The sequence below is a fragment of the Salvelinus namaycush genome, chromosome 11 (assembly GCF_016432855.1).
Source record: "Salvelinus namaycush isolate Seneca chromosome 11, SaNama_1.0, whole genome shotgun sequence".
NCBI classification, from domain to species: Eukaryota; Metazoa; Chordata; class Actinopteri; order Salmoniformes; family Salmonidae; genus Salvelinus; species Salvelinus namaycush.
In genome coordinates, this window is record NC_052317.1 from 28,794,117 (window position 1) to 28,821,676 (window position 27,560).

General features: G+C 41.2%; 2 protein-coding genes across 3 annotated transcripts; one reads left to right on the forward strand and one right to left on the reverse strand.

Annotated features, from left to right (window-relative positions):
• Positions 1–189: 189 nt before the first annotated feature.
• abcb8 (ATP-binding cassette, sub-family B (MDR/TAP), member 8) lies at positions 190–5,364 on the reverse strand. Of its 2 annotated transcripts, XM_039004069.1 has the most exons (16): positions 5,175–5,364; positions 4,460–4,796; positions 4,175–4,330; positions 3,960–4,054; positions 3,694–3,799; positions 3,280–3,441; positions 3,002–3,087; positions 2,754–2,851; positions 2,557–2,662; positions 2,373–2,406; positions 2,113–2,249; positions 1,927–2,021; positions 1,682–1,815; positions 1,345–1,492; positions 878–1,128; positions 190–651 (listed from the first exon to the last, which is right to left on the reverse strand). In XM_039004069.1, the coding sequence occupies exons 1-16, from the start codon at positions 5,270–5,272 to the stop codon at positions 568–570; spliced, it is 2,127 nt and encodes a 708-aa protein (XP_038859997.1). In that variant the 5' UTR covers positions 5,273–5,364; the 3' UTR covers positions 190–567. The 2 variants fall into 2 exon arrangements, 1 of the variants encoding a protein (XP_038859997.1); XR_005477733.1 differs by lacking the exon at positions 190–651 and having other exon boundaries at positions 1,012–1,128; positions 1,345–1,511.
• Positions 5,365–5,612: 248 nt separating this feature from the next.
• Positions 5,613–26,700, forward strand: LOC120055973 (autophagy-related protein 9A-like). The gene is made up of 15 exons (XM_039004070.1): positions 5,613–5,885; positions 6,514–6,649; positions 6,924–6,967; positions 9,592–9,656; positions 9,779–9,949; positions 12,655–12,796; positions 13,100–13,848; positions 14,169–14,322; positions 19,830–20,009; positions 20,719–20,964; positions 21,226–21,467; positions 21,719–21,812; positions 21,918–22,005; positions 22,150–22,328; positions 23,034–26,700. The coding sequence occupies exons 2-14, from the start codon at positions 6,541–6,543 to the stop codon at positions 22,308–22,310; spliced, it is 2,445 nt and encodes an 814-aa protein (XP_038859998.1). The 5' UTR covers positions 5,613–5,885; positions 6,514–6,540; the 3' UTR covers positions 22,311–22,328; positions 23,034–26,700.
• Positions 26,701–27,560: the final 860 nt, after the last annotated feature.

Genomic DNA, 27,560 nt, shown 5'->3' on the forward strand with positions numbered 1-27,560 from the left:
TCCATTTTAGAAGTAGGCTGTAAGGTAACAAAATGTGGGAAAAGTAAAGGGGTCTGAATACTTTCCGAATGCACTGTAGGTAGCACACAAGGACATTTTTCTGTTTCTAGCCAGATGTATAATGTTCCTGTTTTGACTAATTTAATAGAGTGGTTAGGTCTGCTCTGTACCAAATTAGCATTCTCTCTCTCACTGAAAACAGATGATGAATAGAATTTAATGATTAAAAGTCTTGCAAAATGTTCAGACACAGGACAGGGCCAAGTAACCCTGCTAAAACCACATTCACATCCTGTACAGTTAGTATTCTCTTCCTATAAACAACACATGATAAACACTTGCAATTTCAGCAGCCTTACTTGGGCCACAATAAAATATAATCCAGTTGGTCCACCCATACATTTGGCTTGTAAAAAATGGAATTTGACATTGGACCATTAAACTAAATCAACTTTACACCAACATAAAACAAGTGATAATACCTATGCATCTTTTTCATTTCTTATGAAAAGGCTGTCCCTAGTTCATGATATAGGCCTACAGTTCTGTGCCATATCAAAGTAGTGTTCACTTCTCTCCCTCTGATCTCTGCCTGCGTATCAGGTCAGCATACAGCCCTCCTTTGCTCAGCAATTCCGTGTGAGTTCCAGCCTAGGAAGAGACAAGACAAAAACTATACAACCAAGCTTTTGTAGTTAAATTGTCATACATCATTACACGTGTTGTGATGCTCTTTAAAAAACTTTGCGATTATTATTACTTTAATGACAAGAAAACGTGATTGGGAAAAGTGTCCAATATCTGGGGAAAAAACACCAATGGGACAGAGGACAATAGACATCCCTCTCTTCCTTCAGTGCTTTAGCCGCTCCCTCACCTCTATGATGCGTCCGTTGCTCATGACACAGATGAGGTCTGCCCTCTGGATGGTGCTGAGTCTGTGGGCGATGATGAGCACAGTGCGTCCTGTGGTGGCCCGGTCCAGAGCCTCTTGCACCACCCGCTCTGACTCTGCGTCCAGTGCACTGGTGGCCTCGTCCAGGACCAGAATGCTGGGGTTCTTGATCAGGGCGCGGGCAATGGCAATACGCTGCTTCTGTCCCCCTGACATAGTCACTCCTCGCTCACCTGTGTGTCCACAGAGGTACAATATTCAGTAAAAGCACTTATTGTAATGCAATTAGTACTACTTATGTTAAAAAGTATTTAAGTACATTTGATTTGAATATGTGTGTCTGGGATTTATTAGAGTGGTATAGACTAGTAATAAATCAGAAGATGTTAGAACTGGGCCATTCACAAAAAAAATATATGCTTTTTTCTCAAATATGTGTTGTCACTTACCAACCACAGTGTTGTATCCATCTGGAAAGCCTGTGATAAAGCGGTGGGCGTTGGCCTGCTTGGCAGCATTGATGACCTCAGCATCAGTGGCCTCCGGCTTTCCAAAGCGAATGTTCTCCATCACGGAGGAGCCAAACAGCACAGGCTCCTACACGCAGGGGTGGGTTCTGAATTGTTAATAACAAAGTAACATTGCTATCACTGTTATTATGGCAAAAATCACACAAGAAAGCTGTTTCTTACGGAGGACAATAACCAAATCTGAAGCAGTTCTGAAAGAAAATCCTAGAACATCCTTATGCACTAGAAAACAGAATGATTATTCTAGAACATTTACCTGATTGATAAATCCAATGACTTGTCCTCTGAGCCAGGATGGGTCCAGTGTCCGGATATCCAGGCCATCCAACATGATCACACCACTGCTGGGGTCATAAAAACGCTCCAACAAGGAGGCCACTGTGGACTTCCCTGCAGTGCAGGAGAACCATAACTGACACATAATTTTCATAAATATTTCATTATGTTTATGTAATCAGACTAATTGAGAACTTGTATCCATGGGAACGCATGGAACATTACCTCCTCCGGACTCTCCAACGATTGCGACAGTCTTACAGGGGGGGATGATGAGGTTGAAGTTCTTTAGGATCTGTTGGCCAGGTCTCGTTGGGTAACTGGAAAAACAAATTTTAAAAATGTCACTTACTGATATATATAATTTGTGTGTGTCTCTTTGTTAATTTTGTCTTTCTGATGTGGTCATGCCTGAAAGTAATGTTCATGAAGTCCACCCGTCCTGCAAGAGATTTGTAAGGAATGCGGCCTCCACCCGAAAGTGGAATGGTAGGCTCCAAAGACAGGTACTCGAAAACACGGGCCCCAGAGCTGAGGCCTCTGACCATCTGCAAAACATGGTAGGTTCTAATTTCTTATTGCCATATCAACTGATCACCTTGTGAAACCTGAAACTCTACATTGATAGCAATGTATTTCTGACTTCTTCTATACGTCAAGTCTTTACTCACTTGGCCAAACAGGATAGAGATGCTGGCCAAAGACCTAAGAAAAAACACAGAAGGAAAGGTCAAATCCAATTTGTTATTCACCTAACGTTCATTGAACACTTCCATTTGATAATGCAAGCATTTGGCATGTTACAGTGTGAGAGATTAGCTTAAGTGTTATCTTTGCTAACAACAAGTATTTTACCTCTGCACCGTCTGTGAAGCCACCAGGAAAGACATGAGGTCACCTGGAGACATTTCATCACCTGCCATCAATGACCCACCAGCAAAGATGGTGCCTAAAACAATGCCTGCAAGAAAAGGAACCATGTAACAGATAAGCAATGGCATACTTAAATAAATAGCAAGTTCGATCCACTATTCATGATAAAAGGAACTCACAGTTCAGGACGATATTTGACATTCCTTGGAAAACAGCTATCCCTGAGCCTAGAGATTCATTCATCTCACATGATTTGTCCACTTCCCAGGCATATAACCTGCAAAACACAGACAAATAGTTACATTCTTTCACACAATCCCTCTAATAAGGGGTGAAATTAGGAATGCTTTGAAAGACAATTGTGACTTTATTATAGGGCAGGTCTGATAATATTGTCTGATCTGGACTATAATAGACTGTCACTCACTGCATCTCTCGCTCCTCCATGGCGAAGGCTTTCACTGTCCTCACATTGCCAAGGGCCTCGTCTGCCACCCCTGTTGCTTTCGACACCTACACACCCACAATACGCATACTGTATATCAGTCTAGACACAGACAGACACCAATGCTCAGCACACACCATTCTCCATGCTGTAGTTCTGATAAACTCAGTAGAATGCTTTCTCAGTTGACACTTTTATCTATTTCTCTAATGTGTTTTAGATAGTGAATGAGTCAGAGTCGGAATGAGTGATGATGTCACCTGTTCCTGAGCCAATCGGGACAGCCTGCGAAGGAATGAGCCAATCAGAGCTCCTGCCCCCACCAGACAGGGAAGTATCACCACTGTCATACCAGTGAGTTTAGGGGAGATGACATAGAGGGACACGAAACAGCCAACCGTCTGTGTTACACTCCGCAGGCCCTGTAGATATGAGTAATTGAGGCAATGGCATTAGATTTCGATCTTGTGAACTGTCTCTAGATGGGAGCAACAGCTAATGAATAAATTATACTGAAAAGTTATGGCAATATGTAATAGGGAAGTGCATAGGGGACCACAATGGAAATAAGCTTTATTGTGTTTTTATCCTAGATAATTTTGAATGTTAGTTGTCTCCGGCTGGAGCAGCCTACTACTTTTAATTATCCAATAAATTCATGTACACAGCCATACCTGAGAGACGACCAGTTTGAAGGAAGACTTGAACTCCTGAATATCAGCAGTCAAACGGTTCACCAGCATGCCAGTTTTGTTGGAATCAAAGAAGGCTACATCTTGCCTGAAACAAAAATGTAAAGTCTTGTGTTAGCAAGAGTAAAAGTTGGACAGTGGATAGAAGGTCTAGTGACATCTAGTCAGTCACTCTACTCTCTGTCTTGGAACTGGTCTATTCTACCTCTGGTTGCTTTCAATATATATTACTGCAACTGGGTGTATACCTGAGTAAAGATTGGAAAAGAGTCTTTCTCATGTCTGCTGCTACTCGCTCCCCTACCCTGGAAAGCAGGATGATGTAACCAGTCGTGAGCAGACCCTGAAGCCAGGAAAGAGATTTCATGACCATATTGTTTTTCTATGTATTCCACAGAAATAGATTTTTCAATCTACATTTAAATTAAATCATTGACAATGACTTTTTTGACAAACAACTTACTTGGAGACCATACAATCCCAGCAACTTCAGAGCAGGTCCCCTCATCTCTCTCATGTAATTCCCAGTATGTTCTCTCATGTAGCGTGCCACTATGTTCACCAGATCGCCCAACATCAGGGGAATTTGAATATTCAAGATGGCAGCACCAAAAGCAAGCTGGGAAAAAAACATGATTGGTCTGAAATCACTCAGCATTCCAATACAATTAAAACACCACTGGAATTTAGCCAACATGTTACTGTCTAAACAGTAGATTGTCCAGTAGTGTTAAGTTATGTTGCTCACCACGACAGCACCAAGAAGGGCAAAAAGCTGGGGTTTGACAAACTCCCACAGGATATGCCAGTCAAACTCAGGCTCAGTTTCTTTGGCTTGAAGCTCTAGTAGAACATTGTTATTCACATCTGCCTGGCAATATGCTACACTGCCAAGTAGTCGAGCAGAGATGGTGAGAACCACTGGCCCCAAGATGTACTTCAGGGCCCCCCCTGGTGGTCTTGACATCCAGCAGGCAGATTGGCGGACTGCTGCTTGAGCCAGACCCCAGATACGCCCAGCAGCATTACTTGGCTGTCCAGAGGAGTTGCCTGCATTGGCCAATTGTGTTGTGTATAGCCGTGATCTGAAACGAAAACAAAACAAACAAACAATATAACAAGCTGTACTGTTTGTAGTGTGATCTATATTATACAAGTTTGAGAGACATGGACAACATGAGCTTAACAAATAATAATAACTATGTGGTGGGATTTTCACTCTATATATTGTTAAAATGGTGACAAAAAAGTTACAAAAAGCATATGACACTTCTGGATGGTCCATTCCATTAACACCACTTTAATGAACAGTGAACAACACTATTTACAACTTTGTGACAGAGCTGAACTAATATTGTTTTCATAAGGAATCATATTAGCTAGTGCAAAGTCTAAGGTCTGTAACTATAGTAGCTGTCTGATCAGCTGACTACCGGCATTAGCCAACTAGAACGTTGTCCTACCGTGGCTGTCTCCATAAATCTTGTGTTCTATTCAAATGCGAGTAGAGGGGGCGCAACGGTGCAGTTGTGCTGACTCTATTACAAAGTAAGTGAAACATATTTAGACGTTTTCACGGAAATCTAACAAAATTCAAAGAATCTGAGCGCTTAGCTCAGAAGGGTACAAGGAACAACATGCAGGCTGCCATGTTGACACTATCCCAGAATGCATCTCATTGGCACAGTAAATTGGATCATGTTTAATGTCAATAACAAAACAAGCATTTTGATCGCTAAAAACAATGTTAAAAGGCTACAACATGAATCTTTATTCATTATCATTGGCAAGGATTATCTCTGTCATTGTGAAATTTAAAAAAAGACATTCGTCTCGCGGAAGTGACGATCGTTAAAATTAAGTGACGTCAAATTGTGTTTTGTTGACATATGTTTGTGAAAGACAAAACAGTGGAAGCCCACGAATGATCTCTAGCTATTTAGCTGGCCAGCTACTGTTAGTTAGGTTGTTATCAACCCTTAATAGCTATTAGTTAAATATATAATATTGGTTATTCCAATAGCTCGACAAATAACGTTGAAGTCCAGGCCACTTGAATTTAAAATTCTGCGAATGGACCGTGAAGGGAACAATAACGTTAATAGTAGTACATCAAGGCAAGGATAAACGAGTAACGTTAACTGACTGGCAAGCAAGAACATAAGCTGATCGAGGTAAGAACAGTTAGCTACCTTGCTAGATAGTTAGCTACTTGGTAGTTTGTTGCTGCCTTTGTTGGTGTTAGGTAACGTTAACCATTCAACGTCACATTGTAATGCTACGTATCTAACTAACGTTAACTAGCATAATAGCTACAGTAGCAAGCTGTCCCCAGCTGTCTGATTTCGCTTTAGCGAATGTTAGCTAGCTAACGTTAGTTATCTGTAAAATGACTGGTTGGTTGTTGACAACAAGTAACCAACATAACACAATATTTAGTAAATCTAACTAACGTTAGCTATGTAACGTTATGCCTATTTCTGTTAGCTAGCCAACGTTACCTGTCACACTGTCGTGAACACGACTGCTAGTTAACGTTGGCAAGTTGTATTCCAAGAAAGGCAAGAATGCATAGAAAACCAAATAGACCAGATATTTTAAATCTAACGTTACACTTACTTGGTTATCTAACCCTCCAGTTGAATGTTGTTGATAGCTCATCTTGCTGTGAACTGTCTCACACAGCTGACATCATCTATGTAGTGTGTGTTCACTGTGTCTGACACTCGTCGTTGATGAATGCTGCTCCTTTCAATCCACACCACAATAACACTGTGTGTGTTCCCAACTTGCCTATTGGAGGAGGTACAGGGGAGAATGTGAAGGACAATGGCGAACTTTGAAGCTTACCAGGAGTACCAGCGGATTGATGACTTTGAGGAGGACTCACCTCCCGGGGAGGAGGACCTATTAGTGCATGTGCCAGAGGGCCTGAGTGGTACTGTACTGGTTATATTATAACGTAATATATATTGTTCTATCAGGGATAGACATAAAGGCTATGTTATTGTATAATATGATTTGGTGTGATAATGTGATTCCTTGTAATGACACAGTACTACTATTTCCTATAAGCCCAGCTCTAGATTCACTTAAAGTTGTTGTTTTCTTCAAATCATACCTGATTACTACTGTTATTGCTGTTTTGTTGAACAAAAGTAATGGTTTCATTAAGTCTCAATGTTACATTTATTCCCATCCCTAATTTGCAGACTCATGGCACCATATCAAGAATCTGGACAACTTCTTTACAAGAATATCCTTTTAAGACATTTTTGTGATAAACATGTTTCTCTGGCAATATACAGTACCAGTCAAAAGTTTGGACACCTACTCATTCAAGGGTTTTTCTTTATTATTATTATTTTTTACATTGTAGAATAATAGTGAAGAGATCAAAACTATGAAATGACACATGGAATACTGTAGTAACCAAAAAAGTGCTATAAACAAATCAAAATATATTTTAGATTCTTCAAAGTAGCCACCTTGATGACAGCTTTGCACACTCTTGGTATTCTCTCAGCCTGCTTCACCTGGAATGCTTTTCTTCACCTGGAATGCTTTTCCGGTCTTGAAGGAGTTCCCACATACTTGTTGGCTGCTTTTCCTTCACTCTGCGGTCCAACTCATCCCAAACCATCTCAGTTGGGTTGAGGTCGGGTGATTGTGGAGGCCAGGTCATTTGATGCAGTGTAACAGTTTAGCTTCTGTCCCTCTCCTTGCTCCTACCTGGTCTCGAACCAGGGACCCTCTGCACACATCGACAACAGTCACCCTCGAAGCATCGTTACCCATCGCTCCACAAAAGCCGCGGCCCTTGCTGAGAAAGGGGAACAACTACTTCAAGGTCTCAGAGCGAGTGACATCGCCAATTGAAACGCTATTAGCACGCACCCCGCTAACTAGCTAGCCATTTCACATCAGTTACACTCATCCCCCTTTTGACTTCCTCCTTTTCCGCAGCAACCAGTGATCCGGGTCAACAGCATCAATGTAACAGTTTTGCTTCCGTCCCTCTCCTCGCCCCTACCTGGGCTCAAACCAGGGACCCTCTGCACACATCAACAACTGCCTCCCACAAAGCATCGTTACCCATCGCTCCACAAAAGCCGTGGCCCTTGCAGAGCAAGGGGAACAACTACTTCAAGGTCTCAGAGCGAGTGACGTCACCGATTGAAACGCTATTAGCGCACACCCCGCTAACTAGCTAGCCATTTCACATCGGTTACAGCAGCACTCCATCACTCTCCTTCTTGGTCAAATAGCTCTTACACAGCGTTGAGATGTGTTGGGTCATTGTCCTGTTGAAAAACAAATGATAGTCCTACTAAGTGTAAACCAGATGGGATGGTGTATCGCTGCAGAATGCTGTGGTAGCCATGCTGGTTACGTGTGCCTTGAATTCTAAATAAGTTACAGACAGTGTCACCAACAAAGCACCATCACACCTCCTCCTCCATGCTTCACGGTGGTAACCACACATGTGGCGATCGTCCGTTCACTTAGTCTGCATCTCACAAAGACATGGCGGTTGGAACCAAAATTCTCAAATTTGGACTCATCAGACCAAAGGACAGATTTCCAACGGTCTAATGTCCATTGCTTGTGTTTCTTGGCCCAAGCATGTCTCTTCTTCTTATTGGTGTCCTTTAGTAGTGGTTTCTTCACAGCAATTTGACCATGAAGGCCTGATTCATGCAGTCTCCTCTGAACAGTTGATGTTGAGATGTGTCTGTTACTTGAACTTTGTCAAGCATTTATTTGGGCTGCAATTTCTGAGGCTGGTAACTCTAATGAACTTATCTTCCGCAGCAGAGGTAACTCTGGGTGTTCCTTTCCTGTCGCGGTCCTCATGAGAGCCAGTTTCACAGCGCTTGATGATTTTAGCAACTGCACTTGAGAAACTTTCAAAGTTCTTGACATTTTACGTATTGGCATACCTTCATGTCTTAAAGTAATGATGGACTGTCGTTTCTCTTTGCTTATTTGAGCTGTTCTTGCCATAATATGGACTTGGTCTTTTACCAAATAGGGCTATCTTCTGTATACCACCCCTACCTTGTCACAATACAACTGATTGGCTCAAACGTATTAAGAAGGAAAGAAATTCCATAAAGTAACTTTTAACAAGGCACACCTGTTAATTGAAACGCATTCCAGGTGACTACCTCATGAAGCTGGTTGAGAGAATGGCAAGACTGTGCAAAGCTGTCATCAAGTCAAAGGGTACTTTGAAGAATCTTAAATATAAAATATATTTAGATATTTTTGGTTACTACATGATTCCATATATGTTATGTCATAGTTTTGATGTCTTCACTATTATTCTACAATGTAGAAAAAAGTAAAAATAAAGAAAAACCCTTGAATGAGTAGGTGTATCCAAACTTTTGACTGGTACTGTGTAGCTTATTGTTTTGGAAATAAGCATTACTTTCAGTATGATGTTTAAAATTGCAGCTTTATCATGTCTGTTATCATTATTATCACCTAACAATCTCATTTAGAAAGGAGCAATTTTAAACACCACTTTGACATTAATATGATTCTGACAGTACGATGTGGCTGTAAATAAATGCAACTCGTGATGCACGGTGACTTTAAATAAGAGACTTGCCTCAGGAGAACGACTTTCAATTATGTGTGTCCTTCCAGAACGTCCTCTGTACTTTAATGATATTGATGCCATACTGGTTCACTTTACGTTGCTTTGTTGTGGTTTTGTTTCTCTGTAATGGATGTATTAAGTCTACTTTAAAAAAAACTACATCATGGTTGTTATTTGATTAGCCATCAACGATTACTTCAAGAGTGGTTGTTTTGTAGGCTATGACAAAAAAAACACTTGACTCCGTTTTCCTTAACTCAAATTTCCACATCTATCAGTTTCATCAGAAAAATGGCTTCGCTTGTATGATGTTATCAGAGTTCTTTGAACTTTTGTAAGTATATCCATTTATTTACAAACCTCATGTTAATGTAAGATTGTTTCAACTTTTAAGACAATATTCAAAGTTTATATCAGCTAATGTTTAACCCCAACATCTCAAACTCCTTATTGCAGTCAGTTCCTGTTTGTGGTCACTTTCACAACATTCCTCTTCAACTGTGTGGAGTATGATATACTGTTTGCCAACCGGGCAGTGAACCACACAGGACCTGGCCAGAACCCCCTGGACAGGAACAAGGTCTCTCTGCCTGATGCCATCCTACCAAGCCAGCAGTGCACTGAGAGGTAGGTCAATCAGCATTGGCTTAATAGATGGATTGGTAGCCTATAGATGCATGGATGGCTATAAGAATGTGTAGTTGAGGTAGAAGTAGTTGTCCTTGTTGCCAGTTCAGGTTTATTGTTTTTGTACATGATCCCTCAGAAACAAATCTGAGTGCTTGACTTCTGACGTACCCCTTGTCTTACCACTACAACGCCTCTCCCCCATGTGACCTACTTGTTATGTGTATTTACTGACATGTATGTATAACTGATAGATTCACACACACACTACTTGTTAATGTTTTTACATGTATGTCAATTGTAAAGTATTTTGTCTGTAATGTCTTATTTGTTATATGTCGGACCCCAGTAAGACTAGCTGTCACTAATGGGGATCCCAAAATCACTGCCAATGCCAGAATGTAAATCCTTCTTCATGACATTGGTTATTTTATCCTCTTGTGACTAGACAGAATTATACCAGGGTATACATCTCAGAGCCTGCAGAACTTCATCAGGCCTAAAAAGGGAATTTCCAGCAAAATGTAATGATGACCAGTAATTCTGAGGCTAATGTTTGCTTATTGGGTTGTGTCAGATGAGGTTTTACTGTAAGACATGCTCACATTCATAGAGATACACTGTGGAGCGCAGAGCTCTGGCCTACTTTCACATTGCCTGTGGGTTATACTTCCACTCAGAACATTATGATGAAGAAATCATTTTCTTGTTTATCAGAGATGCTAATTGCGATATGAGCTCTTTGAGTGGTGAAGTCTTATCATTGTCATTTCCTATTATCTAATTGGAAGTTGACATTAATTTAATTAATTTGGAGTGCTATTGGCATGTAAGTCTAATTGTGTTCAATGGACTGAGGTAGGGCTGCTGTTTTAATAAAATTTGATCCAAAGTTGTTTTAGTTAGCCTTGTGTGCTGTGAACTAGGTGAACCCTTGTGTTGAAGAGCTTAGTTAGTTAGACCTACCGAGCAAAGGCTTTGGTAGTCATGACTTCTCTGTCAAAGACAAATCTGAAATATAAATTAAGTTCCCTGCAACTACATTTGAATAGTTTATTTCAAAATACTAAATCATCCGCATAGCCTCGGCCTAAAACACTTGGAAACACGAGGCAAGTTGCAACACCGTCAGCCTGTAGTTGATGACAGGTTCTTGAAGCAGGTTATTTGTGTATCAGTGCACTGTGTTCAGAGTAATACCAGGGAAAACAATGTAATGGATAGCCCCTACATGGTAAGTCTCACACAGGGACAGCTCACTGAGTAGCTGAAAGGAGTCACTCTTGAGGTCTGGGCAGGCAGTCTGTGGACCCCATGACACACCTAAGCTCTGCTGCTAGACCCAGTCCCCTCCACCCCCACCACAGCCACATTTCTTTCCAAGATGGATAAACAAGCTTTCTTGTTTTCATATCATTAATCTGGTTCTGCACACAAACACAATCTTAGGCTGACCCCCCCGAATCCCTTCTCTAAGAGCCCTCCATGACTGAATGGGTGTTTAGACGGAAGATGATGACACACCACTGCTAGGAATTCTAATCGAGGAACAGCATGTCCCATCACTTAACCACAGACTTTGCCTGCTCTCCCATCCTCCCCCTAACTCCTCTCTATTTTACCATTTTGAATTGGTCTGGAAATGAAAAAGATGTCACACAAATCCGGAAGTAGCCTAACTTTGTCACGTTGTTTGTTTTAGTTTTTTTATTTCCAAATTAAACTCCTGAATGTATGTTTATGTTCATTGTTCATTCTCCTGAATATGTTTACCAGGGTGGTTACCTAGATCAGGGGTTCCCAAACTTCCAGCATTAGGGAACCCCCCCCCCCCCCCCCCCCACTAATGATGCACTACCCAATTTTTAAATTGCACCTTGTGCATTCTACTATTTAAACTTTAAAGAGTAAGTTGAAAAGTGAACTAAGTTCCTTTAAAAAAAAAAAAAAAGGAGTTTAGGAACTACTGAGCTAGATCATAACCTGTGTGTGACTTGTTCTGTGTTTTGAAAAGACATGGGATACTTAAAAGTTTACCAGCTGATTCTCAGCAGCTCTCTGATACGCAGGAGAGACAACATTAGTCGGACATAACCAAGCCACAAACCTTAAACAGGAGTTAATTTACCTAAGATACCTCTCAGGCCCAACAACATACATTACAACATAAGGTTGGCTCAGGTCACCTGTGAGGAGTCTTAAACTAACAGATTTATAAGGCTTCTTTACTCTAATTTGTAGATAGTTAGTTATGGTCATACATCAATGATGCAAATAAATAATTTTGACCTTCTATGCATGGCCTGCATCATCATCCAAAGGGGTATAGTAGTAGGTGCCAGGTGCACCTGTTTGACTGTGTCAAGAACTGCAACGCTGCTGGGTTTTTCACGCTCAACAGTTTCCCTTGTGTATCAGGAATGGTCCATCACCCAAAGGACATCCAGCCAACTTGACACAACTGCGAGAAGCATTGGAGTCAACATGGGCCAGCATCCCTGTGGGATGCTTTCAACACCTTGTAGAGTCCATGCCCTGACGAATTGAGACTGTTCTGACGGAAAAGGGGGTACAACTCAATATTAGGAAGGTGTTCCTAATGTTTTATAACCTCTATACACATGCATTTTCCATTCATTGAAATCAACCTCTAATGTCAAACAGAGACTACAAATATGAATTATTTCATCCTTTCTTTTCCCCAGGATCCAGGAGAACAGTTGGATCATCTTCCTGCTCATCATGGCGACCATCTTCTGGGTCTACCGGATGATCAAGGTCTTCTGCAACATCCTCAGCTACTGGGAGATACGCCAGTTCTACATCAAAGCACTGAAGATCAGCATGGTAAGGCATTTTTTTTATGTCCACTGAATATAAGGGGTTGACATACAGGTTTCAGTGACCAGGAATAACACATTAAGGAATAATTGTATTTTACTTTTGATCCTAGAGTCTCATGAAACAGTGGTATGCCGATTTTGTTTTCAGACCGTTTTAGCTTACTGTAGTTGTCAGTTTCCTTGGAATCCATTGGTTTCAAAAGATATAAAGAAAAATGTTTGTTATACCCAACCAGCTTACCTGTAAGTAGGTGTCCCTCATATCAGGGTACAAAGTCTGAACACCTTTGACCTCTCCCCTTTCTAGGATGAGCTGTGTAACTTCACATGGCAGGAGGTGCAGGACCGTCTGATCAGCCTGCAGCGGGAGCAGCAGATGTGCATCCACAAGAAGGAGCTAACTGAGCTGGACATCTACCACCGCATCCTGCGCTTCAAGAACTACATGGTAGCCATGGTCAACAAGTCCCTGTTACCTGTACAGTTACAGCTCCCCCTTCTGGGAAACCTGGTGTTCCTCACCCAGGGCCTCAAGTACAACTTTGAGCTGATTCTCTTCTGGGGTCCGGGGTCGCTGTTCCAGAACAAATGGAACCTGCACCCCAAGTACAAGCGAGCAGGGAACCGTCTGGAGCTGGCCCAGCAGCTGAGCCGGGTCATTCTTCTACTAGGCGTGGCCAACCTGCTCCTCTGCCCCTTCATCCTGGTGTGGCAGGTGCTCTACGCCTTCTTCAGCTACACTGAGGTCATCAGGAGGGAGCCAGGGAGTCTGGGAGCACGCCGCTGGTCTATGTTCGGCCGCCTCTACCTGCGCCACTTCAATGAGCTGGACCACGAGCTGCACGGCAGGCTAGGCCGCGGCTACAAGCCCATCTCCAAGTACATGAACTCGTTCACCTCGCCGCTCCTCACCGTGCTGGCCAAGAACGTGGCGTTCTTCTCGGGCTCGGTGCTGGCCGTGCTCATCGCACTGACTGTGTATGATGAGGATGTCTTGACTGTGCAGCACATCCTGACCGCCATCACCGTGCTGGGAGTGGTTATCACCATCACCAGGTAAGCCACGGGACAGGGGGAATGGTTACCTCTCGGAATGATCTTGCAGTGATTTGTGGCTGTGTATCATTTGAAAAAGTCGTTCCTTACCCCTTCCCATTGCAGAGTTGGTATGCAACAGCTCCACCTAGATTCCACCATATTGTTGTCACCCCACCAGTTCTAACAGACAGTAATGAGCGAGGGAGCAGAAGGGAACGTCTTTGTTAGAGAACATTTCAGCCTATGTTAAACCCCCAGACATACCAGTCTGTCCATAATCCATATAATATGTTGTGTTAAATAGAGAGATGATGTCTGTGAATATGCCCTCCTCCTAGGTCCTTCATCCCAGACGAACACATGGTGTGGTGCCCGGAGCAGCTGCTGCAGTGTGTGCTGGCTCACATCCACTACATGCCAGACCACTGGAGGGGCAACGCCAACAAGAGCGAGACCCGGGACGAGGTGGCACAGCTGTTCCAGTACAAAGCGGTGGGTGAGAAGGGCCAGATAGTAAATAGAGACTGCTCATTGGCTGCAGCTTAGACAGAATGGAACTACTGAACTATTCAGAGTGTACAAAACATTAGGAACACCTTCCTAATATTGAGTTACACCCTTTTTGCCCTCAGAACATCCTCAATTCGTCGAGGCATGGACTACAAGATGTCGAAAGCATTCCACAGGGATGCTAGCCCATGTTGACTCCAATGCTTCCCACAATTGTCAAGTTGGCTGGATGTCCTTTGGGTGGTGGACCATATTTGATTCACACAGGAAACTGTTGAGCGTGAAAAACCCAGCAGCTTTGCAGTTCTTGACACAAACAGATGCCTGGCACCTACTACCATACACCGTTCAAAGGCACTTAAATCTTTTGTCTTACCCATTCACCTTCTGAATGGCACTAATACACAATCCATGTCTCAATTGTCTCAATGCTTAAAAATCCTTCTTTAAACCTGTCTCCTACCCTTCATATACACTGATTTGAAGTGGATCTAACAAATGACATCTATAAGGAATCATAGGTTTCACCTGGATTCAGCTGGTCAGTGTATGGTTTTATGACATACGATCTGAAATTGAAATGCTCTTGTAACTAGGGCTGTTGCGGTGGCCGTATTACCGCCACACTGGCGGTCATGAGTCATGAAGGCAGTCAAATTCCACATGACCGTTTAGTCACGGTAATTAGGCTTCTCCAAGCTCTGATTCTGCTGCTGGTCATTAGTAGCCTACCAAACTTGGTAACTGTCACTCTGACATCAATGCAAATGTAATCAAAAATCTAATCAAACACTTCATGAGAGCGCAACATGTTGCGCAACACTTCTATAGGCTATGTAATTGTGGAAGAAAACAGTGATGGCAGCTAATAAAAATAGGAGGATCATATTAGCTTTCTATAGGCTAAGCTTACTATATTTATTTCTCAACTTTCCTAATATTAAGCTCATTGCTTCTCTTTACAACTGGAGTATAGCCTACCTGGCTGGCATGAAAATGAACCATGGGAAAAAGCGTCCTCCATTCGCTATTTAAGTACATAGATGACATGTCTTTTTTCCCGCTGCCCCTGTTTCGATACAGGTGCATGATAATGGTCTATTCTAAATCAAAAGAAATGTCACACATATATATTATTTAGTATACACTACTGGTCAAACGTTTTAGACACCCACTCATTCAAGGGTTATTCTTTTTACTATTTGCTATATTGTAGAATAATTGTGAAGACATCAAAACTATGAAATAACACATGGAATCATGTAGTAATCAAAAAAAGTGTTAAACAAATCAAAATATATTTGAGGTTCTTCTAGCCACCTTTTGCCTTTGACAGCTTCGCACACTCTTGGCATTCTCTCAACCAGCTTCACCTGGAATGCTTTTCCAACAATCTTCAAGGTGTTCCCACATATGCTGAGCACTTGTTGGCTGCTTTTCCTTCACAAAGACACGGTGGTTGGAACCAAAATTCTCAAATTTGGACATTAGAGCAATGGAAATATTTCCACCGGTCTGCTCGTGTTTCTTGGCCCAAGCAAGTCTCTTTTTATTATTGGTGTCCTTTAGTAGTGGTTTCTTTGCAGGAATTTGACCATGAAGGCCTGATTCACACAGTCTAGTTGATGTTGAGATTTTTATTTAACCTTTATTTAACTAGGCAAGTCCAGTTAAGAACAAATTCTTATTTATAATGACGGCCTACACCGGCCAAACCCAGACGACGCTGGGCCAATTGTGCTCCGCCATATGGGACTCCCAATCACGGCTGGTTGTGATACAGCCTGGATTCGAACCAGGGTGTCTGTAGTGACGCCACTAGCACTGAGATGCAGTGCCTTAGACCACTGTGCCACTCGGGAGCTGTTACTTGTACTCTGTGAACCATTTATCGGGCGGCAATTTCTGAGGCTGGTAACTCTAATGAACTTATCCTCTGCAGCAGAGGTAACTCTGGGTCTTCCATTCCTGTGGCGGTCCTCATGAGAGCCAGTTTCATCATAGCGCTTGATGGTTTTTGCGACTGCACTTGAGGAAACTTTAAAAATTCTAGAAATTTTCCCTATTGACCTTCATGTCTTAAAGTAATGTTGGACTGTGGTTTCTCTTTGCCTATTTGAGCTGTTCTTGCCATAATATGGACTTGGTCTTTTACCAATATACCCCCCCCTACCTTGTTTGTCACAACACAACTGATTGGCTCAAACACATTAAGAAGGAATGAAATTCCACAAATTAACTTTTAACAAGGAACACCTGTTAATTGAAATGCATTACAGGTGACTACCTCATGAAGCTGGTTGAGAGAATGCCAAGCGTGTGCAAAGCTGTCATCAAGGCAAAGGGTGGCAACTTTGAAGAATATCAAATATATAATATATTTTGATTTGTTTAACACTTTTTTGGTTACTACATGATTCCATATGTGTTATTTAATAGTTTTGATGTCTTCACTATTATTCTACAAGGTAGAAAATAGTAAAAATAAAGAAAAACCCTTGAATGAGTAGGTGTTCTAAAATGACCGGTGGTGTATGTAAAGACAAGATTAAATGAAGAATAGTCTGATGGGTGACAATATTAGCCTATCACTTGTGAAATATATAATATCACTTGTTAATGATGCCCAGCATCAGAAACAATGTTTGGTTTTTTTGCAACTTTTTGAATCATAGTCGCACATCTCATGTACCCTAGCCCATAGGCCGATATGTTTTAATAAGGTTTGTATCACAACTAAAGTGGCCAAATAACTTTTTTAAATTAATCACATTTGTATGTATTATGGATCCCCATTAGCTGCTGCCAAAGCAGCAGCTACTCTTCCTGGGGTCCAGCAAAATTAAGGCAGTTAATAATACAATTTTAAAACATTACAATACATTCTCAGATTTCACAACACACTGTATGCCCTCAGGCCCCTACTCCATCACTACCACATATCTATAGTACTAAATCCATGTGTATGTAGTGTGTGTATGCATGTGTCTGTGCCTATGTTTGTGTTGTTTCACAGTCCCCGCTGTTCCATAAGATGTTTTTTTAATCCATTTTTTTTATCAAATTTTACTGCTTGCGTCAGTTACTTGATGTGGAATAGAGTTCCATGTAGTCATGGCTCTATGTAGTACTGTGTGCCTCCCATAGTCTGTTCTGCACTTGGGGTCTGTGAAGAGACCTCTTGTGGCATGTCTTGTGGGGTATGCATGGGTGTCCGAGCTGTGTGCCTGTAGTTTAGACAGACAGCTCGGGGCATGTCAATACCTCTCATAAATACAAGTAGTGATGAAGTCAATCTTTCCCCCACTTTCGGACAGGAGAGATTGACATGCATGTTATTAATATTAGCACTCTGTGTACATCCAAGGGCCAGCCGTGCTGCCCTGTTCTGAGCCAATTGCAATGTCCTTTTTTGTGGCACCTGACCACACGACTGAACAGTAGTCAAGGTGCGACAAAGCTAGGGCCTGTAGGACCTGCCTTGTTGATAGTGTTGTTAAGAAGGCAGAGCATCGCTTTATTATAGACAGACTTCTTAGCTACTACTACTACCCCGTCTTAGCTACTACTGCATCAATATGTTTTGACCATGACAGTTTACATTCTAGTGTTACTCCACGCAGTTTAGTCATCTCAACTTGCTCAATTTCCACATTATTTATTACAAGATTTAGTTGAGGTTTAGGGTTTAGTGAGTATTTTGTTCCAAATACAATGCTTTTAGTTTTAGAAATATTTAGGGCTAACTTATTCCTTGCCACCCACTCTGAAACTAAGTGCAGCTCTTTGTTGAGCGTTGCAGTCATTTCAGTCGCTGTAGTAGCTGACGTGTATAGCATTGAGTCATCCGCATACATAGAAACTCTGGCTTTACTCAAAGTCAGTGGCATGTCGTTAGTAACAATTGAGCATTGAGTCATCCGCATACATAGAAACTCTGGCTTTACTCAAAGTCAGTGGCATGTCGTTAGTAACAATTGAAAAAAGTAAGGGACCTAAACAGCTACCCTGGGGAATTCCTGATTCTAACTGGATTATATTTGATAGGCTTCCATTAAAGAACACCCTCTGTGTTCTGTTAGACAAATAACTCTTTATCCCCATTATAGCAGGGGGTGTAAAGCCATAACACAAGTTTTTCCAGCAGCAGACTGTGATCAATAACGTCAAAAGCTGCACTGAAGTCTAACAAGACAGCCCCCACAATCAGTTTATCGTCAATTTCTCTCAGCCAATCATCAGTCATTTGTGTAAGTGCTTGTTGAGTGTCCTTCCCAATAAGCATGCTGAAATTCTGTGAGAAAGAACCAATCATGTGATGGAGAGCAATGCGAGTGAGAGACGGATTGCGCGGATTGCGCAGCACACTCGGGTAGAAAGGCACAATGCAGCACTCCGGGTCACAAAAAACATGAATTTGTTTAGGGTTCATTATCGTCACAAAGAGGATGCTTGTCAAAATGTGAATGGGAGACGATTGGAGTGTGTACAGCCTGCGCAAAAAACAAAGCACAGCTTGTGCCTTTCCAGCAAGTTTTTTCAAATCATCATTAGCGTCTCATCATGCAAACTTACAATGTATTAAAAGTAAAAACATATTGCCCAGTGTTTGTAGAACAACTAAAGTTACATTAATAACTCTAAATGAAGCATATAGGAATACCTATTTCTTTGTTAACCGCTCATCACAGAATAACCACGTGTGCACTCCCTCAAATCGTTTGGAGACAATATTTATATTATGTTCCATTGTATTCTTCATACTATAAAATACTATAAAATAATGCCACGGAATTATACGCAAATCTTGTCTGCTAAATTAACTAGTGTAGCCCATAGCCATTTGGCATAGCCACATCAGGACCTAACATAAGGACAACTCAGAGTATGCTATTCTTTTCTTCTGAAATATACTTTATTTTCGTCATATCATGCTTCTTTAGACCTGTCTAAAATAAATAATAGATTTATTGTGAAGGTGTAGACTATTACATGCATTTATTATACTTTTTTAAATGATGTGGAAGCCAGGAGATGCTAAATATGTTTGTTAATTAATGGTCAATTACCGTGAGACCAACAGTTATTTGCTTGACGAAATTTCGTGACCGCTACAGCCCTACTTGTAACAGACATGTAAGGGTTTGCTCAAGATTTGCTCAATGCCTAAACAAGTGCTGTAATTGTATTAAGTTATTCTTGTACACTCCAATTCATATGACCTCACCATAATACTGTATGTCACTTCCCACACAGGAACTAATTCATCTTATACCACTTTAACCATTTGTTTGGGGTACACAATGGAAAGTATTCAGACTTGAGATCAAAGTGCTCAACTTTACTCGCAACTCTCTCATTAACAATCAGTGAATGACATAGGCTATGTGAAAATTCAAGTTAAGGGTGCAGATCTCAAGTCTGAATACCGCCAAATCCTCATCCAGTATTGTCTGTCTTTGTGTCTCTGTGTCTGTCTGTCTGTTTAGCTGTTTATCCTGGAGGAGCTGATTAGCCCCATCGTCACGCCCTTCATTCTCATCTTCCTCCTGAGGAACAAGTCCCTGGAGATCATTGACTTCTTCAGGAACTTCACTGTGGAGGTAGTTGGGGTCGGAGACATCTGCTCCTTCGCACAGATGGACATCCGTCGTCATGGAAACCCTCTGGTTAGTGCCTGTAATTTAGGGTATGGGAAAGGGACTTTGATATGGAAAGTATTGTCATTACTTTGTTGAAATGAAGACTCTCACTGCTGTTTTTAGGTCAGTGATTATTGCATCAGCAATTAATGTGAATGCGTCCTCTGCTGATATTAGTCACTTATGCATAGTTATTTTATATATATTTTTGTTATTTACCCCCTTTTTCTCCATCATTTCGTGATATCCAATTGCCATCCAATTACTATCTTGTCTCTTCACTGCAACTCCCCAACGGTCTCAGGAGAGGCGAAGGTCAAGTTATGCTTCCTTCAAAACATGACCCGCCAAGCTGCGCTTCTTAACACCCGCTCGCTTAACCCGGAAGCCAGCTACACCAATGTGTCAGAGGAAACACCTTTCAACTGACGACTGAAGTAAAACTGCAGGTGCCCGGCCCGCACAAGGAGTCACTAGAGCGCAATGAGCCAAGTAAAGCCCCCCGGCCAAACCCTCCTCTAACCCGGACGATGCTGGGCCAGTTGTGCTCCGTCCTATGGGACTCCCGATCACGGCCGGTTGTGACACAACCTGGGATGGAACCTCAGGCTGTAGTGACACCCCAACACTGCGATACAAAGGCTTAGACCGCTGCACCACTCGGGAGGACGCATAGTTAATTTTTTTCAATATTGCATTGTTCCAGTGAGTAATTGTCACACGTTGTCTGTTTCAGTGGATGTCTGAGGGCCAGACGGAGGCGTCTGTGTACCAGCAGGCTGAGAACGGCAAGACTGAGCTGTCCCTGATGCACTTCACCATCAAGAACCCCCGTTGGCAGCCCCCCCAGGAGAGCTCAGTGTTCATCAGCCATCTGAAGGAGAAGGTGCACCAGGACGCCCAGGGAGGACCCCCTACCCAGCTGCTGCTCTCTGAGGCCCCGCTCTGCTCCTCACTGCTCTCCAACGGGTCCGGCAATGAAGTTAGTAACTACAGTAACTCCCCACTACACCCACATCCCCCATCCAGCTAATTCATTGTCAGTCACAGTTAGTACACAGGTAGATATTTGCCTCAACACTATAACGGCAACCCGACTCTGCTAGTCATTCAACTGTTTCATCCAACAATGATGTCAATGTATTGCAATTTGTCTAAGGTTTGTTATTGGATTACAGTATGTTGAGTTATATCTTGACAATTTGCTTGTATACTGACCTCTGGGTTATGTTTTCCTGTCCAGCCTGACAACCTATTGGCAAGTGTCCTGGCCCACCCTGTGCTGACCGCGTCAGGCCTACCAGGCCGAGACCGCCGCTTCGTTCCTCCCAGCACGGCTGCCTCTGCCGCCGCCAGCGTCCTGGCCTCGCTATCCAGCTCCCACTCTCAGCTCCCCCACGCCAGCCGCTCCCGCTCGCATATCCATCTGCCTTCCACCCACCCTGACAGCACCATGTACTGCAGTGACCGCACCATCATCGACAGGTAGGTAGACCGACACCATGCTCTGCAAACACACACTCTGCAAACACACACTCTGCAAACACAACACTGTTGTCTAGGTTCATCCATAACGCAAAAGTGTTGATTGATTTGATACAGTACCCGCTTGTCGAAGGTGCATTATTGATTGAATATGAGGTTAGTTGATAGTCTGTGAATTAAGTGATTAATAACAATGTACTTGGATGTTTGTTTTTAGACTTGCTGATAATAGCTTGTTTTTATTTCCTCAGCATGTCAGTCAGTGATTCTCGAATGAAGAGCACTACATTGCTTTCAGAGTTTGCCTCGGCTGAGATGAGTCTCCATGCTATTTACATGCATGAGGTAGGTAACCTCGAAGAGTTGGCCTCAGGGTCCTTTTTTTCATGTACTTTTCTACACGCACACACACACACCGAGTGTGTGACGTGTGTTCCACTCTGTCCCTAGGTCCACCAACAGAACTCGCTCCCCCACCAGAGGACATTCGGCCAGTGGCAGAACCCAGTGCCAATGAGAGAGCTAAGCAGCAACACTGGTACGAAACAGTCATTCATCTGTTTTTACTTACGTAAAATCTTGGCTAACGACAGATGGAGCGTGTTTGGTATTTGATAGTTTTTAGCTTATGACATCCAGTTGACCAACTGTCTATGCTCCGACCCTCTATCTACGCAATCAGGTTCTCAGACGCACAGCGTCCACACAGCAGTCAGCCTGTCTAATATGCCCACCCCGCTGCGTCTGGGAGGCTGGACGGAGGAAGAGGAGGGGGATGCAGAGGAAGAGGAAATCCTCAGCAGCGGGTCGACTCCTAAGCAGGACTCTAGGAGTAGCTATTGAAGTGCCTTAAATAAATGGGTTTGTTCCATCACATTTCTATTTCCTACACACGGACACTCCTCCATAATCTATAGGCTAATATTGTCCGAAAATTATCTTTTATCTAGTACTACAGTTTTTGCTTTTCTTAAATGTGCAATATGTAGAAATAGCCCTGCCCTTTCCTGTTTTCTAAAATTCTAAAATGTTCGCCAGATTTCAGTTTGTGACATCAATCAAATGAAGAGAATTGTTGTACCATCTAAACCGCTGTGAAATAGCTTTATAACCAAAAATATGAAATAGCTTTATAACCAAAAATGTGAAATAGCTTTATAACCAAAAATATGAAATAGCTTTATAACCAAAAATGTGAAATAGCTTTATAACCAAAAATGTGAAATAGCTTTATAACCAAAAATATGAAATAGCTTTATAACCAAAAATATGAAATAGCTTTATAACCAAAAATATGAAATAGCTTTATAACCAAAAATATTTTTCAGCTGTTTGAAGCTGATGTACAAAACCGAAAGTAAAAAGAAGCAAACATTTAACTTGTGGAGGGGAAACAGAAATATTGCACATATAATGGATCTACTGCTTATTAGACTTGCTTTCTATGACTAAAATGTCTATCTGAAAACAGTCGGGTCATACACAATTACATTATGGACCTTTAAAAAAATATATATATATCCCACAAGGGATGTGTGGCTGACTGTCTTTTCTCTTCTTTTGCAGTGTTTACACTTTCCTTTCTGGATGAACATTGTGGCCTTAGATGATCTTTTTGGAGTATAGGATAGATAGGACCTTTATGACGTCACACAGCACAGGCAGCTGGGGAACTCATTGGATAACCACTGTCTCCATGCCTCTCCTCCTATCACATCAGGAGGTGTTGTCGTCAGGGAAACCAACTGTATGTCTTCCGTCCCTCTCTCCATGTCATTGTTTTGTTATAGAATGTATTTACATCGCTCATAGAGGTGTGTGTGTGTGTGTGTGTGTGTGTGTGTGTGTGTGTGTGTGTGTGTGTGTGTGTGTGTGTGTGTGTCGTCTGTGTCTGTGTCTGTGTGTGTGTGTGCGAGCGCTTTGGGACTCTGGGAAAGAGTGGCATGCACAGCTAGGACACTTGCAGGGCAGGCTTGAGCATGGTACGCAGCAAAACCTGTCACACTTTTGTTGTGTATTCATGTTTTTTTAATATATATATATATAAGTTTGATTTGTGCATTTGGGAGGTTTACAATATGGGTCTGGGTTCACTTTCTCATGGTGGAAATGGTGTCTTTCCTGGTGCTGAAGAGACTATGGAGTGAAGGTGTATCATAGTAGCTGCCTGACCATTTTCACTATATGAGGAAAGTTAAGTGCAAAATTCTACATTGGTGTATTTGGCCCTTACTTTTTGCTTGACATTTGTAAATACACTTTAGCGTCTTACCTCTATATGAATATTTAAGTTTTGTTGTTTTTAGTCCTTGGGGCAGTTTTAATCCTTGGGGAAGATGAAAAGTACTGAAAACAGTGACATGAAGCAGGCTGCAACTATACTACTGCTACTACAAATAGGACCCCACAAGAAAATCTGACAAAAGCCTACAGATGTGCTAGATTAATTAACCACAATTGTAAACTGGATAAAATCTCATTAAAAGCTGCTGTCTGATTTAAATGGGCCTAATATTATTCTCTTTCTTTAAAATCCTGGGTGACTCTAAGACAGGATTCGACATATAATAACTTGATTATTTTGTATCAAAGTATCTTCCATGTACAGTCTCCACTGGCAACAGGGGTGTTATACTTGACAAAGGTACATACATCAAGATTACATATTTGCAGAGGCAGTAACTACATTGTTGTGGGTAGGTATGAGAATACGCAATGGAGGGTTGCATATTATGTACAGTAAATCAAGAAGTGTTGTTGTATACATTGATTTTGCATGTACTGCTCAACATTTTGTTTACGAAACACTTTCCCCTATGTACACACAAGTGAACTTTATTATTATTTTGCAATTACAGCAATCAGATCTTGAGGGTTAAACCTGCTGGTTTTCTGTTCTACCTGATAGTTAATTGCACTCACTTGGTGTCCCCGGTCTAAATTAGTCCCTGATTAGAGGGTGCAATGAAAAAATGCAGTGGAACTAACTTTGAAATCCAGAGTTGAGATTGAGGGTTATAGAGGATGATGTGAGCTGGCCAATCAGCGGTATACTCACATTAATATTTTTAATGACCGTTATACACCCACACCATTCTGTTGTTGGGGTATGCCCACACCATTCTGTTGTTGGGGTATGCCCACACCATTCCAACACAGAATAGTATTATTTTTTTTAAAGAATTTTACATACTTCATTCAAAAAATGTCAAAGGAAAACAACTATTTCACTCATATTGTAATTAATTATATGTCATATGTCAAATCTGGAAACTGGACAGGTTTTTAATATATTTAATTTAGTATTTATTGTTGAAAAATTATCTTTATAGTAAATACATTCATACCAAATATGAATGGGATCTAATGTTAATAACTGAATGTCTTAACAGAAATCTTGAAGGCGCCCCATGTAAATCTAACTTGTTTTCCTTAATGTATGTCTCATACAACATTGAACAAAACGGATTTTTCGATTTTTTTTTAAATTGCCTTTGACAAAACATATTTGGATATGCAACTTTGAAATGAAACAATCCTTCATGTGTGGTTCAGCACCCCTTGCTGGTTTCATCAGTACAGTACAACTCAAAGGAGAGCAAACTTGTCTGCATGTAAATGATGAATGTAAACCAGCCATCATCCCTAGAAATAAGTGGCATGATGTATCATTGGTACTGTAGCCAGAACGGCTTATTGAAACATTACACAAAAGCTCCATTACTGCTACTGTATCTATGTCCCACTGATACAATAACCTAGGCCACACCTATATGTATATCTCTGTATCCTCCACAACATTTTAGTCATTTAACAGCTGCTCTTATCCAGAGCGACTTAGTTGCAAGTGCATACATTTTTGTTCTGGTCCCGTGGTGGGAATCAAACCCACAACCCTAGCATTGCAAGCACCATGCTCTACCAACTGAGCCAAACAGGACCACTATTGTAAGACTTTAGAGAGTATATGTGTTTGACGACTTTTTCCCTTCATTTCGTTTTGTTCATTTGTGTTTTGAAGTGGTGTGGATGTAGACATCAACCTAACTATGCTAAGCTAACGTTGACTCAAAGGTTTTGCACTGATTGAAAATAAAAATTATATTGATAGACCTGCATCAAACTAAATTTTAGATCAAGCCGAGGTCTCAAAGGAACAGTGAGTGGAACTCCCATCCTGAATGGCCTCTCTCACTGTGTATATAATAACCATATGTAGGATTGTTATCATCCATAACGTGGGCCTATCACAGACCTGGTTGTTGTTACCTCTGGTCAGCAAAAGTTCACCAATTAGTGGGAAATGTCTGTCAATGTTTTAAGTAACATTATAGGCCTAGTCAATGCCACATATGGTTTTGCTGTTGGTGTTCCATTTGTTTTACTGATGTAATGAGTTTTAGGGGAGACATGGTAGTTCATGAGTCTTACCAGTTTCCGTAGCTAGATTGCACTGCCTCTCCCTATCTTTTTTTATTTTATTATTTTGCTTTATTTTGAGCAGTGCCTTAGGGTTAGCTTTAGTTCTTATTAGAAGCCATTGAAACCGTCAGAGCTAATTTTACTTTGTATTTTAGCAGCACATAATGTACAGTATTTCTTTTGGCAGGATTGTCATGTTTTGGCACCAAGTATACAGTGGGAATTGTATTCTAATATTGTTGATGAGTCCTGTGTAACATTAACTACAACAGACTGATATTGGACATCAAAGTAGTCAAATCACTTTCACCTGATGACAGAATTAATCTGATCAAAGTGTTTCGTTCTGTACTGTCTGCCTCCCCAGTCCAAAATAATCAGTTGGGGAGGGGAAATGTTCTATACCCTTTTCATTTATGTTTAATTATTATTTAATTCCATCATTGAGGCTCCCCATTCAATACCATCCCTTCTTATCCACTACGAACCAGTCCCCCAAAAAAACTAAAACATTTTGACTGGTACAAGGTGCTATGTTTTCATATTCTAGTGTTAAATAGATTTTGAGCCATCTATTCTTTGTTACTTAGGTTTGTTCTTTTTGTTTGTTTTGTTTAATTTAAGAAACACTAGCTGAGAATGAACAATGCCAAAATAACTTGTTTTTAGCAAAGCTTTATCATACACATTTTATTTGTTTTCTGTAACTGAATAGGCAAAGGAATTCTTATTGTGTGTATTTAATCATTGAAGGGTGTCCCAAGATCTAATGTACTTGATTTGAAATAAAAAATGTAATATACATTCTGTTCTATGCATTTCTTGAGTTTCCTTGGCAATGTTTGCATTGGCACAAACGTTTCAAATAGTATTCCTGAACTGCCATGAAACATTTCATAAATAATGCATTGCACAGCCATTCTCTTTTTAAAATGTATTTTGCAGTTTATTAGTGTGATAAACAAACTGGACATAATTATTACTAGTTAACATTCAACAATTGGCATATAAGAATAGGTGTATCAACAATTTTTAATTCAAACTAATTGCAAACAATTCAGAAGGTAAGAAAACAAAGCTATTGGCAGCATTTTAGAAAAAGAGCTAAATAAAAGTTAAAATAACTTGAAGTTCTTTCTAAGATCGGAGGAGTCATGGAGGTGCGATGGAGACACTTCTAGGGAGAACTCTGCTGCCCCCCCTGGAACCTTTGCTGCCCTCCTTTAAGCCTCAATTACTGCTGCTTATCTGAATCTTCTGCTGCAATCATGAAAAATATGAATAAAACATGTACAAAATATAATTTGATAATTACAAGAAGTGCATGTTCACTTCATCAAGAAACATGAACTTCAAACAAATAATTAACATATGCATTTTCTGATAAAAGAGCAACTGTTCTGTCACTCAGTCTTCATCATTGTGTCTTATAAATGTCCAGTGCTCAGTAGCCTCCCACTGGGCACACACTGGTTGTTTCCACGTCATTTCAATGAAATTATGTTGAACCAACGTGGACTAGATATTGAATTTATGTCTGTGCCCAATGGGCTACCTGCATAGCGTGATATCCTACACAGACACTTTAGACAAGTCATGTGATTCGTTTTGTTTGGGTGTCATCAGATACAGTTCAGGGAAATAAATATTCAAACAGATAACATCTATTAT